Consider the following 21,785-nt stretch of genomic DNA (forward strand, 5'->3'; position numbering starts at 1 on the left):
CGGGTAAACAGAGCCACCATCCTCAAAGGGCCACTCTTGGTGTGTCCCAGCAGGGAAAGTGGGGGTTTGCAGACGTCTGCTGTGTCTCCCGAAACACAATCCACTTTTAGAGGATGTGACTCAAGTGATGCTTCGGAAATAATGAAGTATCAGCCATAAGCAGTCATAAAGCAACATTGTGCTCAGAGATTTAGTGGTAATTTTGTCAGTCCTGTAAACAATACGCATTTATTATATCAAGCCATTCCTTTCTTGCCCTTCAAAGGTTTACCATGTTGAACTGTTAGGTCTGTGCTTAAAAGGGTTTAGTAAGCTGCAAATCATTTTGGTCCAACACAGATTTCAGTGGACCTTCCGTTAATAGCAAACAGGATTGAAACCGTATCAAAGAAATGTCTGATCTGTGAATGTGGTGCATCTCTAAAATCACTTTAAGTATTTGTTTTTATTTGGATCTCTTTTAGCTCATTGGCTAATCTTCCAAGAGTCCACAAGTTACTTACAAGTTAGAGCACGCTTGAATATCTCTTACAGTTAAACATTTAAATCTGCATCATCATTTTTCTATACTTTTTTTCAGTGCAATGTTTGGAAAGCTCCCTATAGTGTGTTACTTTGAGGCATCAGTATACCTCCCACTTGCACTAGCTGCTGTGGTTGTTGATCTCTTTTTGCAGCAGATGGCGGTATTGCTCTAAGAATTTCCTTCTGCTTAAGGTAAGGACAAGGACAATATTGTGCACATTTACCAATTACTTTGCCTTTCTGATGTATGAGTGGACTTGCTATGATAAATCCTTCCACTTATTACTATGCCTGAACTCACCCTTTATGCTTTGTAATAGAAATTGAAAATAATGCTACCAAAATGTCCTTGTGGTAAAAGCCCATTTTATTCAAAGTACCTTATAGCAGTCAGGTTTCCAACTTTATGTATTGTCTTTAGTTTGTCTATGCCCAGTCAAGCTCTGAAAGTTAATTAAGGAAGCAAAATAAAATATAAATGAAATGGTACCTCCTTAGGAAAGTGAAAAGTCTTTTAAAAAATGATACTGTAAACATTTCACACCATAACTCTCCTATCTCCGCTCACAATTAATCTTTATGACATTAGATGTTGCTGTGAATGTTCCCCTCCTTAAGTTGTGTGTGTTTTTTTTTTTATTATTATTTTATTATGCTGTCTTTTCAATAGCAAGAACACTTCTGGACAAATGTGAGAGGCTCTGTGTTCAAGGATCCTTGACTCTGATAAAGGTTAATTGATAGTCCTTAAATATCAGGTTCTGACAAGTTCTATTGTTGAATACTTCTTTTTTTTTCTGTCATTAAGTGGAAATGGGTGCCAGTGATGGTCAAGGCAGTTTTGTTGAATCACAGGGTGTGATTTGTGAGTGTTTCTTTGCTACAATGGATTGATTTACTTGAATCAACCCCAATTTTAGAAGTAGAAAGCTATTGTTGGTTACTCATAATATGCTGTATACTATTGCATCGCATACCTTGAAGATGTCATTCATTACCAAGCATCAGCGTTCCTCTTGAAAAACATATCATTACCCAGTCTTTATATGGCATTGAGTATGCCGCATAAATACAGATACCAATACCTGGGCATTGGGTATCAGCCAATTAATAATAATTAATAAATTGACTGCTTTATTGTGTGGAAGTGACGAGGATCATTCTTTTCTGTGACAGGAAACAGGCTTGACTTAAACATTGCTTTCTCAACTGTGTAAAACAAGATTTAACAAATTAATACATAGGTATACATTTACTGAATTGTTATTTATTATTAAAATAATGAATCCTGCACCAGCAACTTGCTAAAAAATCTTCAGAATTAACAGGAATGGAAATTTAAGTGTAAACCTTTTTGAATGTAGCTACAAATTGGTCAGCAGGTGAACAGGAATAAAAGTTTCAGATTAAAATTCACATAATATAAATTGAATTGATTAGATTGGCCCCATTGCCACAGATACCAGATCCAGCCATTTGACTCAATATTGGCCCAATATTTGATATTGGTATCATACCAATCCATCCTCAGTGAAAAGATAATACAGCCACGTTTTGAATCACCTGAAGTACAGTACCTACCTTTTTAAAAAGTTTGAAATTAGGAAGGAATGATTCCCTTCTTTCTCTGTCCTGCCTTGTTTCAATAGTTAATGTGTTTTCCGATACTGAATGACTAAACAAACTGTCACAGGAATATAACTATCCCTTCCTAATTTCTGATATAGTGATATTGTTTGGAGTAACAGTCATAGTCAAGTGTAACGTCTGGACCTTCTTTAAAAACCTCTTAGTGTCCGCCCAGGGAGATAATTAATGCCTTTCCAAAGAGTCAGCCAACCTTGAAATATTGAACAGTTTATATGCCAGGTTCACAGAGGTGAATGGAATGAAAAAGCTGTTGGTGCTGATCCCATTCATGCATTTTTCTGTTTTCTTTTTACCTGGATATTTGAGTTTCATATGTGGTTATAAGTGACCTTCTAGATATAACTTGAAATCTAGCTGCTTTCAATTGAGACAAATATTGTATGCTGTATTTAAAGAATTGACACACTGGACCTTTTAAAAAAGTTTTTTAACTTGTCAATGAGTAGAATGGTTTGACTGAAATGAGGAAATACACATATGCTTTTTTCATTTTATCAGATGTGTATCAAATGTGAACAATCCTCGGATAAGGCCAAGGCAAACTACTGTTACTCATGATTTGATTTTGGTCCCCTATTATCAGAATAAATTAACTTGTTATAGAGGAACTAATGAATGACTCTTAACTTTACCACACACAGTTCAGACTGCATGTTTCAGTTGCCAGTAAGAATGCTATCAGAAGTTTTCCATAAACCTCTTTTCCTGTTTCCAAACCCCAGAGCTATTTGTTTCCTCTGCATCAGAAGGGCATCTACGAACCGTTTATCATTAGCAATGAATTAACATTTTTCCAGGGTTTTTTGAAATGCAATAGAAAGTATAGGGTATTATCTCTACTTGCATGCTTTCTGCTCTAGGTTGAAGTTTAGCGTGTGAACTATTTTTCAGTCTTAACCTGAAGCTAGGGCCGCAACAACTGATTATTTTCATTATTGCCAATGGTTTTCTCGATTAATGGATTGGTCTATAAAATATTAGAATATAGTGATTAATGTCCATCTCAGTTTCTCAAAGTCAAAAAGTATGTCTTTAAATGTCTTGTATTGTCAGTCCACAACCCAAAGATATTCAGTTAAATTGTGCTTTAAACGCAGGAAATCTCCAGTTTTGAGAGTCTGAAAACAGAACTTTTGCATGAAAAAATTACTTAAACAATTAATTGATTATCAGAATAGTTGGAGATTATTTATCGTCAAACGACTAGCTGATTACTGAATTAAACGTTGCAGCCCTACTCAAAGCATACTAATACCTTGGTATGTATTCAGAACACGCCCCGAATATAACCAAATACATGAGAGATGAGACTGCTCTTCATTTAAGTGCTGTATGAATGTTTATGTTGATTATTAATGGTGGTCATGGACAATTCAAGGTTGTGGAGACTATCCAACTTGAGCTGATAGCGAACATAAACTCATTATGTTTGGCACAATTGACAAGCTAAATTAGGGGGAGGAGAGTTTGCAAAGTCATCTATCCGAAAGTTATTCAAAGCTCTATTTGTCTTAAAAAGCTCTGAAATCATAAATGTCCATTTTTAAACCAGATGCTGATAATTATGTTGAGATTTAGGTTTTGATGGGATATTTTAGCACCACTGTACTTCCCACACTCAAACCACACTAGTAGCGATAAATAAATTAGCATTGTTGCAATCCATCTTGAAGGGCTCTTGTTGTTTGCCCCCTGTCTTCGTTATGGTGACTCCTGCAAGCAGACAACATGACAGACCAACATTAGTTGGATGTTAGACACTTTAAATCGCCTTACGTTGCCCTAGCTTACTTGTTCTTATTAAACACAGAGGCGTGAAGGCAGATTGACGCTTTTCAAGGCTTGTTGCTGAACAACCCATCAATGACACCAAAGTCTAATCACTCATAACCAGTTTTAAAAGGCCTCCCCCGATTGACAGGGATTTTTCCCATATATTTTCTCTGAGTGCAGATTTGAGATGTAAACAAATGGATCTTCGTCTCTACTTATGAATTAGGTCTTTCATTAGGAAGTTGTATGTCTTCCTCAAGCCCTTTGTGGATTTGTCGCGTCGGAGGCTTTTCCATGTCCTCTTTATGGACACGAAGATGGGATTCATTTGCGGATCAGCCTTTTATCACTCATGTTGAAACCATTTTTCACGGGTTTGATGGTGTAATGGCAGCAGTGGGTCAAATTCGGGTTGAAGGACAGTGTCACAATAAGGACAAAAGGATGTGTTGTCCTGAAGTGCCTTGTTGATATTTGTTTTATCAGAAAAAATTAGAGAGAGACACAAACCGGATCATCACAATGTGCATTACTTTTCTTATTCTTTTTGTGTGTGGTTGAATAATGTCTTTCAAGGTCAAAATGGCACTTTTGGAAAAGTTCGCTTCAGGCTGGGCAATATGGCCAATATTTTCTATCCTGATATACAGGTAGATCATTTCATATCTCGATATTTATCACAATATATACTATGTTTTCTGCTAATAAATAATAGAGTCTATATGAAATAACCATTTTTTGTATTCCTGTGTGGATTAAATACTTTACAAAAGAAAAGTATTGAGTATTTTCTTATTTTATTAGGGAACTTTGTGCAAAAGAACTTAGTATGCAAGGATCAGAATGCAGAGCGTTTTTTAAATGGCATAAATATTGCCACAATTCAGTTCGGCCACTGGTTTTTTAACATTGCAATAGAAACTATATAGAAAAATACATACAAACAATACATTTTAATATACGTTTCGACAATATATATCACAAGCTCTATTAAGTGTGGTCTCTCCATTACTTTGAGAAGCATGGCAATGCTGTCAATCAGATGTGATGGCAGTTAAACATCGATAGGGGATTCTAAAACAGTCTTTGACTCCATTTTCAACTGCTACTAAAACAGTGTATCCTCAAGTTAATCATTTAAATGCATTATTAGCACTGTTAATGATTATAGGGACGAAACAAACTATGCTCAGTTCAGCCTCTGTTTTTTTTAACATTGCAATAGAAACTATATAGAAAAATATATACAAACAATACATTTTAATATACGTTTTGACAATATATATCACAAGCTCTATTAAGTGTGGTCTCTCCATTACTTTGAGAAGCATGATTCTACAACAGTCCTTTATTTTGACCAGGGCTGATTGATGAAAGTTACAGGAAATACGAGGGCAAAATTGCCAACCATTTTTATGAATATGATAAGTGTCCCAGGCAGAGAAGTGGGAATACCTTTTGGGGACATTTGCGTTCCTGTCATCGTTATGAGTTTTATGGTCATTAACAAGACGAGTTCTTGTCAGTAGTCGACTCGCAGGAATCACATAGCCTATAATTTGCAAGCAGATCACCCCCTACTCCCTCTCTATCTCTTTATGTTAACACTTGTCTGTATGGATGGGGTATCTGCATTATGCCTGGAGCACAGGTTTTGTTTGGCAGTGTGCAAATTCGGCCGTTATCCTTCCGTGCGATCGTTTCCTCTCTCGCTTATCTCTCCTGGCCCCTCCAAAGTCGCTGTACTTCCACACACACACACACATACACACACTCACACACACACACACACACTGACAGCGATCAGTATAGCTTTCAGACGCTTGTCTGGCTGAGTCTGCCGTGAAGCGAAGGCCCTCCCAGGTCCCCTCGCTGTCCTCAGGGCTTGTGTGATTGAGTGACTGGAGTGAGCGGGGGCCAAAGATAATAAGGGGGAAAATATAAAGACATGGGGTGATGATATGATAACACCCCCTTCCTCCTCCTTTCTCTGCTCTCTCTTTTTACTCCCCTTTCCACCTCCCCTTCACTTTTCCTTCTGTTCTTCTTTCTGTCCTACCCCCGATTTCCTTGCACCGAGCCTGTCCCACGCAGTAGTGTAAACCAGAAGTGACATGTGACACCCACTCCCCAGTGATGTGCTGACAAGCGGATACTAGAATAGGTGACAATGTTTTCTTTTTTGCCAGACTGGCTTAAGTATGGTGAAGGGATTCATAAAGTATTTATGTAATACATTATGAATCATTGGGTCTGTGTTTTTTGCCTCTGTATTTGAGGCACTGGCATTTGCTTTTTAATAAGTAAGCCTCCGACAAGGCGAGAGTGAGGAAAGGGGTAAATAGTGGAAGAACTCTTTACATTACATCTTTACTGGCATTTCTTTATACTTAGAGCTCCATGTTTACAAATGTTTTAACCCCTGCTCACACCCCCTTCACACACACAAGCAGACACACAATTAAACTTAGTTTCTTCCTCTCATCCTAAGTGTTTCTAATGAGGGAGCGTGCCAGAAAGAAAGGGAGAGTGTTTTTGCTCTCAGCGACCAACAATTTTGCCTTTTCTCTGGTGTTTTTGAAGCCTGCAGTGGAATCTGGCTGTGGCCTTGATCAGAATTACATTGTGGAAGATGAATTAGGGTTTCTTTTTCAATTATCCCAGAGGTTGGCCACCATTAGAGCATCAGCCTGCTCCTGCAGTGAGACTAAACTCTTTGGTTTTGTTCCCATCATTACCATAGAGCACTTGTTTGTTCTGCATTGTCAAACTTTTTGTACATTTTGCCTTTGTACATTTTTATTTCAGAAATGATCTGTTTCACATAACACATTCTCTGCTTTAAGTGCTTGTATCAAATGTGGAAGAAATAATCTGTTGCCCATTTAAAAAAACAACCAAATTATAAAATAGCTCATTAATTGAATGTTATTATGTAGTTTTTACTTTGCAGTGGTCTTTTTTTATTTACTGTTGCTTTGTCTTTTGAAGAATGAACCGCAGATGATTGTTTTTGTGATTTATTCAACTCCACTCCATTTATTCCTGGGTTGAATGTAGCATATTATTTCTGTAAACTTTAAATCTACTTAAGACGCGGAAGCAAATCTTCTTTGTAGCCTTCAGTTCGCCATTTCTCATAATTTTGTTGTAAATTCCTGTACAAAACCTGCAGACTCCCAGGAAACTGGTAAGTATATTGGGAAGTTCAGGAGGGCACATGTTGGAAGGGCTTTGGAAGGGGGCCTTGCTGGCCTCATCAGCATTTGAATGTGTTCTGGCTACTGAAATAACAAAGTATACATAAATATATAGAGATAATGATCTGGCTAAGTCCCTATATGTGCTGCTGTATTCTTATGCTAATGAGTGAGCTATTCAGCGCCAACAATGGTCACATTACAAGAAAAGGCAAAGCACTGAAGGAGATAGTCTTCTGTGCGTGTCCACTGACGGACGTGCACACACATGCTCAGCAGGCCCGACTCCTCTCCCTTTGTGTCTAGGTTTTCTTTTTTATTACATTTTTCAATTTTAGATAACACTCCAAGAATAGACATCAAACAAAAATGAATCATAAATCGAGGTCAGGAGTGAACCTCTTTCCAAGGCAGAGAAAGGGTTAAAAGTGAAGGTATTTCTTTCTTTAAAAAAGATGGGAAGACTGATAGGAGAGGAGCTCTTCTCAGCAGAGGGTTCAGTGAACCATATGTAGGTAGCCACAGGCTAATGGGCCGGTTGGTCCCTGGCTTGCCAGGTATCCTGTGTTGCACATCTCCTAACACCCCCCCTCCTCCCCCACACACACTTTCTCTCTCCTCGTCATCCTCCAACATCCACCTCTCCCACCCCTCCCACCTCCACTCTGTGAAAATCCCTCCTCCACTTTCCTCTAATCTCACCTTTTTCTCTGGTGCTGACCCGGGGAGGCCCACTTTATTCCCCACTGCACGCCAGAAGCCAGCGTTGTGATCGGAGCCCGAGCCCCTGTGCTGGTTCCCCCTCTCCTCTACTCTCTCCTTGCCCTGGCTGCCCGCCTCCCCGACGGCTCTGCTCTATTGATTTACTCCTCCAACCAATGCTGTCTGTCTCTGTTTTGCACCACCAGCACCTAGGTCCCTCATCTCTATAACCCTCCCTTTTCCCCATTTTCTCTCTTTCCCTCTCTCTTTCTCTTCTTTCTTTCTTTCTTTCTTTCTTTTCATACTTCCTTTTCTTTCTATCCCCTCCTACACAACCATGGGCTAAGGGAGAAAACCTGATAGAACACAAGAGAAGGAGGGAAGGGGAGATAGAAGGACTGGGGTGTGGGAGGGGAAACGGGGCCTTTGATTTTTCATTAGAAGCGCCTCCATATTTTAATATTGGGTTTAATCGGGCCCTCATGCCTTAAAGAAATAACCATTGAGAGATGATCCCTCGGCCTTCAAAAAGTATATGGCGCTTCTTCAATCAAAGCCCTCCTCGAATTTGCTCTTTTGTTTGGAGTTCACTTGCAATCCCCCCCTTCTCTCTTCTCTTGCCGCCTCTCGGCCTCTCGCTTTGTGGGTACAGTCGTTAGGCTTATTGACTGATCTTGGCTGTACTTAGCAATAGAAATGACTTTGACAGGGAAATACACCACCGGTATCACAGATGTACAAGCATGAAAGGCCCCTATCCGAATAGTGTACTCTTTCACCGGCAAACGGCTAGGTATTTCCCCCTGGAGATAAAATCATGTTTGCTTGTGGTCTAATATAAAAAAATTGATAGATTTAGTGCTACAATGCCAAACTAGGAATAAGCATATATGTTTTTGACTGTATTAAACTAAGATAAGTTTTTTCCCCCCACAGTTGTCTCTGACTAAAGCAAGTTTTTTTTTTTATTATTATTTTTTTTATAGTGTCATAAGATCTTTGTGAAGCTGTTACACTCACCCTAAAAAAGTCTCCTTACCTCTTGCCTGTTTAGATATGTCGCAGGCACATTTATTACCTCGCCTCAGTTGATCATTCACCTTTATTTGTGTTTTAGACAACGGCGTCTATGAGACTCCGTTAGGTTTTTCATGGAAGTAGAACACAATGCCGTGTGCGTAGAAGCCACCAAAGCGCCAACCTGTGAGCTAATGAGAGGCCCCATGCTGTTATCTAAGGCTCCGGCTTCTCTACCACTGCTGCTCTTCTATTAGGGGATAGAACACACACCAGGCTACCGTTCACATATGTTGCACGCGTACGTTCTCTAAAGGAGGTTTCCCCGGGATGCAAAGGCTCGTAGAAGCCTCCGTGTTCATACAGTGGCCCTCGTGCGTGTGTATGCTCTCACTCAAACACACACACACACACAGTCAGAAGTGGAGGATTCGATGGCACCAAAGACCACAATAAAACAAAGGCACAAATGACACCCTCCTGTGACAATCCCAATTGTAGCTACTTGCCTTTGTCTGATAATATATCAAATGCATTAAAAGGAGCACTTACTTACTTAATTGAACAACCTCTTCCAATTTGATTGTGAAGAGGTGTGTGTGTGTGTGTGTGTGTGTGTGTGTGTGTGTGTGTGTGTGTGTGTGTGTGTGTGTGTGTGTGTGTGTGTGTGTGTGTGTGTGTGTGTGTGTGTGTGTGTGTGTGTGTGTGTGTGTGTGTGTGTGTGTGTGTGTGTGTGTGTGTGTGTGTGTGTGTGTGTGTGTGTGTGTGTGTGTGTGTGTGTGTGTGTGTGTGTGTGTGTGTGTGTGTGTGTGTGTGTGTGTGTGTGTGTGTGTGTGTGTGTGTGAGAAACCCCTGCCACGCAGAGATGCATTATTTAAGATGCTGTTGTGATACTTGTGCCTGCTTAAAGGTCTCAGCTTCCTTTTAACACCATGCCGCATCGGTCCACCTCTGCCCCCACTTGTGGGGGGAACCAGAGTGGGACCTGCTGGTACTGGTCCACACATCACCTGGGAAAATATCACAGCAGGGGGAGGAAAGGAAGTGATACAGATAACCTTTTGAGTTTGGCAAAAATTCTTGTGAACATAAAGACATTTTATCAGCTCACTTCATTGTCATTTCATTTCTTACTTTAGCCTTGTGTGTTTACAAGAGTGAACATAAATATTGTATATATATTTGTACACCCGAAAGTTATGGTTTTGGTATGTTTCTACATTCATAGAGCAGCTCAGTTGGGAAAATAAAAGGTTGAATGCCAGTTTCAGACAAGCACATGGAGACATAAGCAGATTTGGGTAAGTGTTGTTGGGTGTACATTTGGAAGATCTGGTCAGCCGCTCTCCTACTGGCTAAACAGCCTATAATGGAACATAGTATTGTAAATTGAATATGGTTAATTACTCTTCATGCTATGTCACCAGCTGTGTGTGCAGGGTGGAAAGGAAAAGCTTGGGAAAGTGGAGGGAAAAAGCGTCTGCAGAAGAACTTCAGGGCCCCTCATTACACTCTACCCCTGGGTATTTTTATGCCTTTTATTTCCCATCTAATGAACTGTTTACATTTTTCAGCTTTCCAGGCGCCACAATTCTTTGCGCTTGTCCTTGTGTCACACATTGCACTGGGCGAAAAGAAAAGAGGAGAGTTGGAAGGCATTGAAATGTGCATTTGAATCTCAGTTTATTTGATTTTAATTATTGTGCTTTTTTTTGTAGATAGGGAACTCGTCTTTTACATTACAAACACTGTGATTGCTTCATTTAAGAGATGGTCATTGTTTTACAATCTTCAAAACATTTTCTGTAAAATGTTTTTCTTTTTTTTAAGATTTACGACTTTCAGACTATAGAGAGACTTAAACAACATGTTAATTCAGGGAATATATACCCATGCGTGCCCATACACTAGAGAGAAATTGCACAAAAAGGAAAGATCCATATATTTGCTATAATTAAATAAATAAAATTTGCTGTTCAGAAGATTATGCCAAGCTGATTAGCATATCTGATATGAATTGTTATGCATGCATATGTAATTACAGTTTGATGAGTAAAGAAGAGTAGTTTTTCCCCCCGCCTGCTATCCATGTCAACAGAGGTAAAACGTGTGTTTTTGACAGGACACCAACACCTCCATCGCTGCATTTGACGGGATGTGTAGAGTTTTAAAGGCAGGCCACTTTGCATAAAGTTAAGATGTACCTTTGTACTTTTCTTGTGCGCTTCTGGGAATAGAAGCAAATTCTCACCCAAGATTAAAAACTGACAAAAGACAGACCTTTCAAAAGGATTAAAAAAAGCTCTTTTTTTTCTTTTCTGAGCAATAAGGTATCTTCTGAAAGCGTTCATTCTTTTTTAGATTACAAAGCTTGATTAGTGGGTTTCGTCTAAAGATGCAGTCTTTACATACTGTAACTAGAATGAATGAGTTTCAATGCATTTTCTTTTATAGAAGATTACTATGGAACAGGTATCTGATAGCTGCTTTCCTGACCTAAAGAGTAATCCTATTGTCACTTATAATTTTTTTGTGCAACACTCTTTATACCACTCTTACAATCACAATCTGCTCCTTAAGCAGTCAATATTGCACAGCTGCTGATGTTTTACATCAAATGGGAAGGCAGTAATCACTCAGGAATCAGTTGTTTTCCTGAGGGGGAACCCAAAAACTGGGGTGTATACTGTAGGTACAGGGGAAGTAGCGGCACACTTTCATTTCAATGGCATTTTCCATTCTTTATACTTTCCTTTGTTATCTACACTGTTCTCATTGCAGAAACGCTTCATACATTCATCTGTAACAGACAGCTATTTAGAAATACCAAAAAATTCCCTGCATATGGTTTGAAGGCGATGTAAGCCTTAACATTCAAATCAATGCTTCTCTCAGGCTTCCTCGTCTCAATTACTGGTGAAGTCGTCTTTCCCCCTAAGTTGCACTGCTGCTCTTAAAGATGAAACCCGACTTAAATGGAATATGTGGGTGTTTTCATGGTGACAAATATGTGTATGTGCCTTGTGTACAAGAGTACACGATGTCTTCAATTTGATGCTTATTGGCTTTCTGGTTTTACTTAAATCTGAAATCTTTTAATGTCGTGACAGAGGCACAATGACCATTTATTTGCCTCTGCACTGAAGAAAAAAATACTGATAATACAATTAAAATATCTACGTACATTCTTAGATACATTTGTTAACTTTATATATATATATATATATATATATATATATATTTATATATATATTCAGCAGACATTTCAACAAAAGGGGGTTTAAAAAAAAAGAGAAAAGCAGTAATTTATTTTTTATGTCACCTGTATTTGCCATAGAGCGCCATATCTGCGTTATTGATTTTAATCAAGAGTGCTGAAGAAGAACATTTAAAGCTATCATGATAAATTCATGGGTTGCACATGTCTGTCATTTAACCTAGTATTTCTAGAGATTTGGGGGTTTTCTGTCATGACATGACATCGTTTCATCTATCACAAACTCAAAAGACAATATTAAACCTGGTGTTGTATGGCAAAATCACAAAACAATTGCAAAAACATCTTAACAGCACATTTTGACACATTGTCTGTGCTGCCGACCTACTCTTTTTCCCTCAGTGGGCGTTCTGTGGTTAGCCTAGGTCCCTGTGGTTGAGTATTGTTTGGGTGCGCTCTTTATCTAATGGGTTTTGTGGTCTGGGTCAATCAGGCCCTCCGTCTAGTCAGTAATTACTCCAGAGAACTGTGGCCCTCACCATCACGATAATAACACCCAAATCACATCAGCCATGACTTTCCACTCAGTGCTCCAGATTATGAGGAGAGACAAAAAAAAAATAAATAGAAAAATCAACTGGCTCGATTGTGATTGGGCCCAAAGTTATTTCAATCAAGGAACTTGATATCATCACTCGTGAGGTTAGAATTGGCTTTTTCAAGTTTGATTTGTGCTTCTCTTACGGGAGGTAGCATCAAAGTACTTCATGTGATAGCTTCTTCAAACTTTTACAGATAATGGTAAAATACTGAGAAAGGATACTTGAGGAAAAAAAATGTCACCACCAGGTAATTGGTGTTCCTTCACTGATTCTCTTACTTTGTTTTATTTACTTAGAGTGGAGAACTAAGTAAATATAGAAAAATAGAAAGAATTTGTGTTGAGAAAAAGTGATATTTTCATTCCTATGCTAGTGTCTTTGATTTTGCCCACCTCCTGCAGCCCACCTAGAAACCCTGTCAAGGCAGGGAGAGAAAGCGAAGGAGGCTTAGTAAACACTTTCTGTGTCTGCTGCTGGTGTGTATTTAGTTTCGAGGGCATGCCAAGAGGTTGTTTTTCCATGGGTCGGGCGTCTGTAAACAAGCGGTACAACAGCAGCCCACTCTTCGACAATCGGAGGTGGCACACTATGAAGTGTGTATGAAATGTGTGTGTCTGAGTGTTTGTCTTTTTGGTTTTTCTTTTCTTTTTTTTTTTTTGGACATGGCATTCCTATCTTGAGACAGAGAGAGAGAGGGAGAGAGATAGAGATAGAGAGAGGGTTTGTGTGTGTTACAGAGAGGCAACCCCAAATCCGATGGGCCGCCAATGGGTGATGAATTATTCCCTGTCTGAGTCTCAGCATTGGTGTTATCACAGAGCCTGCCACTGCACTGGGATGACAGCGGTGACAGCCCCCAGAAAAGATTTAGCGCTGACAAGTGATACTTCCTCATAATACATCTCCCTGGCCCTCTCCCCTGTCCCCCTGTACCACAATCTCTCCATGCACACAAGATGAGGTTTTTCATCCCTCAACTTATATTTGTTTAAGTGGGCAAGGTGGGGGGCGCTTTGCCATCACTCCTGGGGCACAAGTGCACTAGTTACACTAGATCACCTTGGAAGGAGGCCTGGGCACAAAACCCTGACGTGCTTATTTTCAGTGCATGTGTTGTAGGGGTACATATACACAGAGACACACTCACACATACATACAGCCGGCATGTGTATGACTCAGTTTGTCACCAAGTTCCATTAGGGGGCTCTCGTGCTTAAGGAATGCCTGTTGTGTTTTTGCATCAACAACAGTACTAAGCTATATTTCCCCACTTGTTTTCTCCTTTTCCCCTCCCCTGTTTCTCCCTTTTCTTCTTCTTTTTGTCCTTCTTCCTCATCCTCCTCCCCCTGCAGAAAAGGTCACGTATTGCCTACAGTGATGAGGTGCGCAACGAGCTCCTGGGGGATGACGCCAGCTCCTCAGAGAACCAGGTGAGGTGCTAATCAGGGGCCCAAACGACATCAGTGTGGGTGGCTGACTGGCCCCAAGGGTGAGGAGGTGGGCCCCTCGTAGGGGCCATCGAGAGCTGAAACCACAGTATTGTCACCAAGTCATGCGGAAGGAACACTGTTTAATGCAAAGCTGGGCTGCCTGTGAGTGGGCTCAGGGCATGGGACCAGTGTCTGGCTAAAGCCAGATTGTAGCCCGCACACACACACACACACACACACACACACACACACACACACACACACACACACACACACACACACACACACACACACACACACACACACACACACACACACACACACACACACACACACACACACACACACACACACACACACACGCACACACACACAAATTTCAATCCAAAACCCAGCCTCCCCACTCCAATCGTCCCACAGCTGTTCTCCATCCGGGTGTGGATTTAGGCCAATAATATATTTTCCATCGAGGTACACACACACACACACACACCAAATTTGCAAAATCTTGTTCTCCGGTCTTTCTTTAAACTTCAAGGGTGCCGAACCTGCACAATTCAGCTACTCCAAATGAATAAGAATGCAGGTTCTCATATTGTTGACAACTGATGTAAAAAACAAAAACAATCATTGAAATAATTTGGTGCAGTTCTCCATACAAATTATCCTTTAACCCCTTAATATTTGTATCTATTATTTAACATCAGCTCTTAATCAAACATCTCAAATTCTATTTGGCTTCTTTATTGTTTTGATCTATTGTCTATCAACATATTTACAATTGGTTTATTGTTTATTAAAAGCAGATGACTGACATTTTGTTTGAATATCAGCTCAGCCTGTTGAATTTGAGGGATATAAACAACAGATAAAGACCACATTAGCAATTTTCGTTCATTGTCAGCAATGTCTACAAAAGATTCATTCACAGTGGTGTGGAAATGGCAATAAAGAAAAAAAAACAATTATCTTGAATTGAGATCTTAATTGCCCAAAATATGCCACGTTCTTTTAAACTTAAGTTGTTTTGAATAAATGTAGAGCTTCATCAAAACAATGATACATCAACGGATTGAGCAAACAGCGTTTTAACATTTAAGACGCACTTACGTATTGCTCACCTGCACAGCTGCCACTCATACGCAGCCACTCTCAACTATGACCAAACGTTGTTTGACTAATTATGTATTACCTTTACAATCGGCTGTCAACTTGCAGGGGTTACTGCGTCTCAGGGCACACACACGCACACGCACACGCACACACAATGACACGTGCACACACTCGCATACACATGAATACTTTGCATTTGCATACTCAGAAAAGAAAAAAGACAAAGATGAAAACTCAAATACATATTTACGTATTTCGTCCCACAGTGCTTTATGGGAGTATATTTAGATTATTCACAGCTAAGCAGAGCTAAATAAAGTTGTCTGTTTTAAAAAAACAACAAAAAAACATTTCCCTATTACCATTTCAATGATGACCCATGAACTACACATCTATGAAACATATGTATCAAGAACCGAGATGTGTAAATGAAATGCATATTCCAGGCAAATTAGCTAGACACAAAAGTGACTCTGACATTTTTTACAGAAGTCGGAAGGAGATTTGCTGTCAGAAATGTCACGTTTGAGGCACTGAAGAGTTCTATCAAAAACCTGTCAAGGAAAAGCTGAAAAAACGTATCTCATATCTTTTATCTTATTTCATTAAAAATGTATCCAAAAATATTTAAAAGTAATATTTATGAAACTAGAATTTACTCATCTCAAAAAGGAAATTATTGAAAAACAAATGTGTCGGTAGAGAATTAATATTATGGACTGTTTTTGTACATTCAATTGCTGTTTTATTGTTGTTGCCATTATCGTTTTATTATTATCCTTGACAATAATTATCAAATATATTTTACATTGTTTTATGTCAAATGGTTCTGTTACTAAATTAAAAACTATGACGTTAGTTTAATCCATGCATGCACACGTCAGGAAAATTAGAGGTTTGTGACAGATTGTGACATTTAAATCTGGGAACACTATCGTTCTTAATTCTCAGTTCACATATTGTCATATTGTAAATTATCAAATAATATTAATTCAAATAAAATGAAAGTTAAAAGGTAGGAAATATATTTACATTAAAATATAATTATCTTTAGGAATGAAAAAAACGAATCACTATAAGCGACATATTCCTTTCTCTTCTGAATTAGATTTTATTTTCCCAACCAGGTCTCAAAACCTTATAATGTTTAAAACATACACTATCAATTGTTGAATTTTGAAAAGCAGCAATAAATAACAACAATAATGTTTAAAGTGAAATTTAAAAAAATGTAATTACACATTATATAACACACACACACACACACACACACACACACGCGCACAACACCTTAGAAAGAGTTAATGCTGGGGGCAAAAGCAAAGTAAATAGATGGTATATATTTTCCCTTTTTCCTCCCAGGTGCCGTATTTACCTCATTTTCATTTTAAAACTTGTGGAGATAATACTTGTCTTGGTCTTGCTGTGAGTGGAGTACTCGGAACTTCAGAGTTTTTATCTAACGAGACGGCGGTGATAGGAGAGGGGAAAAGATGGTGGGGGCCGGGGCAAGTCGGTCAATTTAATTCCTGACGATCTGAAAGAGGTCAGGATCATTTCATATAGCCCTGGCTGAGCAGATCATTACCAGTCACAAATCTGTTGGTTACATGGCAAGGATTTATAGCTAAGTAAATAGGGAACCGTCATAAGTTCTGAAAATGGCGTATTGGCCCTGCGATAATGGCTAAAGGACGATTTAATAGAGTTCGGCATTTATTCGTTATCTGTATGCGGACAGAGACTGAATTGGCACTATCACTCGTTTTTTTTAATAATGTGGTGGGCTACCATTGCACATTTTTTCTTTCTGTTTTCCTCTGCATGCAACACACACGCACAAATGTTAGTGCGCATACACACAGACACCACACACACACACACAGACACCACACACAAAGCAGCGAATGCACACACATTTTTCACACACGAACACTATACGGAATAGTTTCGATTTCAGTCACAGCAGAAGGCTTGGCCACAAGAGATTGTGCTGGTTTGAGCCGGCATGGACCAGATTTTACAGGCTACAAAGGAAGCAGATTACCACTTGTATCGAATTCCGTATTGGATAAAAAAAATCTTTTGTTTGAAAAAAAAAATTGCTGATTATCATAACAGAAAAATTGCAGCAGTGCAATTTTGAATACTGGCTGGCATCACAAAAACACAAGGAAAGGCGCTCATGCAGGAGTAATTATAACATTTACAATATTCTGTATTTACTGCTCTATATCTCTTGAGCAACGCGAGCATCGTTGGCTGTACTAAAGAATGGGTGCCAAAGAAAAATAAAGCAAGGAAGAAACAAGAAACACGGCTCAACATACCCCTCGTATAGTTTTAACAAATCCTGAACGAGGACTTGCAATCAGCCAGGCAGCACAAATGAGCTAGAACAAGTTTTGTTTGGTACCCATTGACTGATGGCTGAGCTGGGGTGAGGGATCGCAGGATCTGCTGGGTTTTTTCAAGCCCCACATAAGCACATCCACAATGTAGTTTTAAACTTTGGCCTCTTCAATAATGCATTCTTAGTGGGGAGTTGTTGCTTGAGTTAGAAAAGACGGTTTCCACTCTTGAGTCTGTCTTGTTACTGCCGACATTTTCAAGGAAAGGAGCTCTTTATAAAAACATGCAATCATACTTGTTTACCTCCCACATTACAGATATCGACAGTATTTATATATTTGCAATATTGCAGTGAAGCGTTGTATTTTTTGATTGGTGGAAAAATCTAAAACGATGCAAGAACTATTTTTGAGATGCTTCTAAAATTACAGGAGGGAGTGCTGTGACAAATATTGTAATGTGTGAAGTACTTCATATTTTTGTTTGTGTTTTATATATCGTATGGATTTCTCCTGAATTTATTATTTATTTATCTATATTATTTTTTAACACATTTCTGCGAGTGTGTTTACTAGTGGTGTACTATAAATAGAGGAGACAAATGTATGCTGTACTGAATTGTTTTTGCTGTTTAGGATTTTGGTATAATAGGTGCAAATGTTAAATATTAGTGCTTTGATTTATTCTGGTCATAAGAGCTGGTAGAAGGAGCTGATGCTTCATTTTCTCCTCTTTGTCATTTGTTTTGACTTATTTGACCATAAAGATGTTGTTGTTCTGACCCTTTTTTGAAGTTAGCAATCCAGTTTTTAATTCACCATCTAAGAACTCTCACCTTCATGTGATATAAAACTATTCCAGTATCACAAAATTCCAAATAAACAGCATAAGTACTAGTAGCCCTGAGCCTCCCTTCAGATCTGCTAATCTTTAATGTTGGCCAAGAAATGTTGAAAAAAAAAATCACCTCCAAAAGGCTAATCAAGAAACGTGCCCTTCCCCTCTTTCTGCGTTGCATTCCCACGATAAGCCCCAACCTCCTCTTTCCTTGTCTACAGCCTTCACTTAAGAAAAGACCAGGGAAACAACCTTTTTAATTGTGATTAGGCATAATTAATGGCAAATGGGATTATTCTCCCCCTCAAATGTCTGTTTCATTATCAGATATGCAAGGTTTTCCAGGACAGGGAATAGGAATAGCATTTCTTATTTACTTCATTTTAAATTTGCTATTCTCTTTCATCAAAAATGTATAGCAATGCTAAGATTCATTTTTCATGATCTATGGCTGTCCTAATAATACGATGCACTGTATATGTACACAGTGGTAGCCTCACATGGCTGTCTATACATAATCTAAACAGCATGCACCTTTCCTGAGATGCATAAAGCGACATGAAATATTGACAGCATATCAGCATTGATAAACAGTGGTACAAATGGAGTGGCTCAGCATTTCTCCAACTCGGTTCCAAAGGGCACATATTTCTTTTCATCCTTTTCCAGAGAATTCAGCAAAATGACAGATACACTTAAAAACATTGAGAAAAAATATTTTGTAACTGTGCAGACTATATTTTACTCATGTTTTCCTTTTCTCTTGCTATATCAAGTTCTGTGATGTGACTTCCCTGATAATGTCAGCTGATATTGCAAGTCGAACGATCCATTCCCTCTCTTTGTTTAATGTGACAGCGCCAGGACTTGATCTTTGTTTGTTCAAAAAAGTCAGCCTGAGCGGCGTGTTTAGCTCCGTTTAATGTGTTTGTCTTGTGATTTCAAAATGCTAAACATGCAAGCAGATAAATCGTCAAGGTTAATTCTGTACCCAGCCACATGACTGATCTTCCTCCTGCCATGTTTCTGCTTTTTTATCCCTCCTTCACTCTCTCCATCTTTCTCTCTCCTCCCTTTTGCTCTCATGATGCAGTTGATAAAGTTACGTGAAGAGGTAAGTGCTTCTCTGCTCCAGCAGTTTAAATACTGCTTTCCCACTGAAATTTCAATTTGCCCTCCTCTCCTATGTAGAAAATTAAAATCTGCTCATTTGGACAATTTCTTTTTTTTGTGCATGACTGATTAAACAACTTACAAACCCAGCCAAAGATAATTAATTCACCAAACGCCAGTTACCTTAAATGTCTTAAAGATAAGACATTATTTCTGATCTACGCCTTTTTTGGAGACAAATATTGAGGAATGAGTCAGGGCTTAGAGCAGCTTGGTTATTGGACCCAACACAGATCATCTTCTTACTTTCAAGAGGAATTTGCTTGTAAGTTTTACTATCCCTTAATTTTCTAAGACGTGGTCATATTAGTTGCTTTCTGCCTTTTGTAATAAATTGAACTGAAGTAAGGCTGGGTGATTATTCAATAATTTGTCGTCTTTCAATGCAATCAATACCGTAGAGATTATGTGATACACAAGTACGTTGTCTAAACTGATAATGACAAGCACATTAACTCAAATTTCACAGAAAAAGTTTTCTGAAATACCTTAAATCGCACAGTTAAATGCGATTACCTACACCTGGATTATAAAACTCATGATTTCATATACTGCGTGTGAGCAGATATCATGATATACTGAGTTAAAGTCCTTCCTCCATATCGCTCAGTGGGGCCGGGCGAAGAGACGGAAGAAGAAAGATATATATCGTGAAAACAATATTATAAAATGTTAATTGTATATATTTTTCTATATTGTTTCTATCGTGACGTATATAAAAACCTTTGGCTGAACTGTGTTACTGCAATGTTTGCGGAATTTGCACAGCGTTTTACATTCTGATCCTTGTTCATTTTGTACTAAAGTTTTGAATTAAATGAGAAAATACTCTGTGGTACACAAAATAGGCTTTACCATGTGGTTATTTCATGTAGACCCATACCAGCAAACACTCTGGGTCGTGATGTATGTATCATTATCGGGATTTCAAACGACCTACAGTATATCGAGATAGAAGATGTTGGCCATATCACCCATCCCTAGATTGCGGTTATCATTCGGCATAGTGACAGACTGTAGACTAGTGGTTGTTTTGTCATTCACCCCTACATTACAATCACTGCCATTATCAATTTTTTTTTTAACTCAGTGCATGACATTTTATTTGGTCAACCTGGATTTCATTGTTTGTATAATATAACGTGCACTATAATGAAACTGCTAAGGTCATTAAGCGTCAACTCGAGTGATATTGTTGGTGTTTGTTTGAAGTGTACATCACTTCAAACAAACAGAAATTTCAAGAAAACATGTCAAACTTACAGGCACTGTACATGCACTGCTTTGTTGATAATGTAAGAACATGCAAAACCTCAAATATAACTTTGTGTTAGCTGATAAAGTTAGTGACAATTCACAGCCAGCAGTATCATATTTACTTGTTGCCTAACTGATTAGCTTACTAAATGCTATCATAAGGTTTTGTGAAATAATCACTACCACTAGCAATGGCTGGCAATTTTCTTTACTCTTTACTTTACAACAAAAGGCCCTGATTTTGGAATAAAATTTTGGATCATTGAACTTTTATGTTTATGTTGCAGAATTGGGATTAGTTGTTAATATAGCACATACGCTCTAATTGAGAGGCTCCATTCATAACTACATACAAATGAACTTTAAATTGTCTTCATCTAGCAAATATAATGTTGGACTGCCGTGACAACCCGTTCTTTATTGTGTTGCTTTCAAGACTGAGACTTCAAACATCATTTAGATGTGATGTAGCAAGCGTGATAATTCAAATCAGCTGTCTGAATGTCGATTCAGTTGTCAGAATAGGTGGTTTAAGTTAAATAGTGCACATGCAGCCTGCAGTTGTAACATATTTTAATTGATACTCATGAAGATAATTTCTTTTAGAGAATTTCCCTCCAATTGAGGCAGATTTCGTTGTTTGCTATTTCTGCAGGTTACATTATATTGCTTGTCCTTTGAAGCATGACTGAACTTGTATTTGCAGGTGTAGTTACAGTATGTTGTTAAATGTGTCTTTGAGTGAGACTATGTTCAAAAGTGCCTCTGCTGAAGTAGAGTAATTCAATTCCTATCAAAGGCTCACCATTCACACCTATCAATAATTTAGAGTGCCAACCTGGCCAGATGTCATGCTATCATGCTATTTTCTTTTATTTAGCTGTACTTTTGTTTCCCCTTCTTCTTCCCACCTTTTTTCGTGCATTTCCTCCTAGCC

The 21,785-nt window shown here is 38.6% G+C and overlaps 1 protein-coding gene across 2 annotated transcripts in view; it reads left to right on the plus strand.

The window, feature by feature from the left end:
• Positions 1–21,785, plus strand: part of vti1a (vesicle transport through interaction with t-SNAREs 1A) — a 115,873-nt gene that overhangs the window by 9,836 nt on the left and 84,252 nt on the right. For both annotated transcript variants that reach the window (XM_083932438.1, XM_083932439.1), the window contains exon 4: positions 14,039–14,116. In XM_083932438.1, the coding sequence (XP_083788564.1) occupies positions 14,039–14,116 (78 nt within the window). The remainder of the gene's footprint in view (positions 1–14,038; positions 14,117–21,785) is intronic.

Source organism: Echiichthys vipera (genome assembly GCF_963691815.1).
Source record: "Echiichthys vipera genome assembly, chromosome: 18".
Classification (NCBI taxonomy): domain Eukaryota; kingdom Metazoa; phylum Chordata; class Actinopteri; order Perciformes; family Trachinidae; genus Echiichthys; species Echiichthys vipera.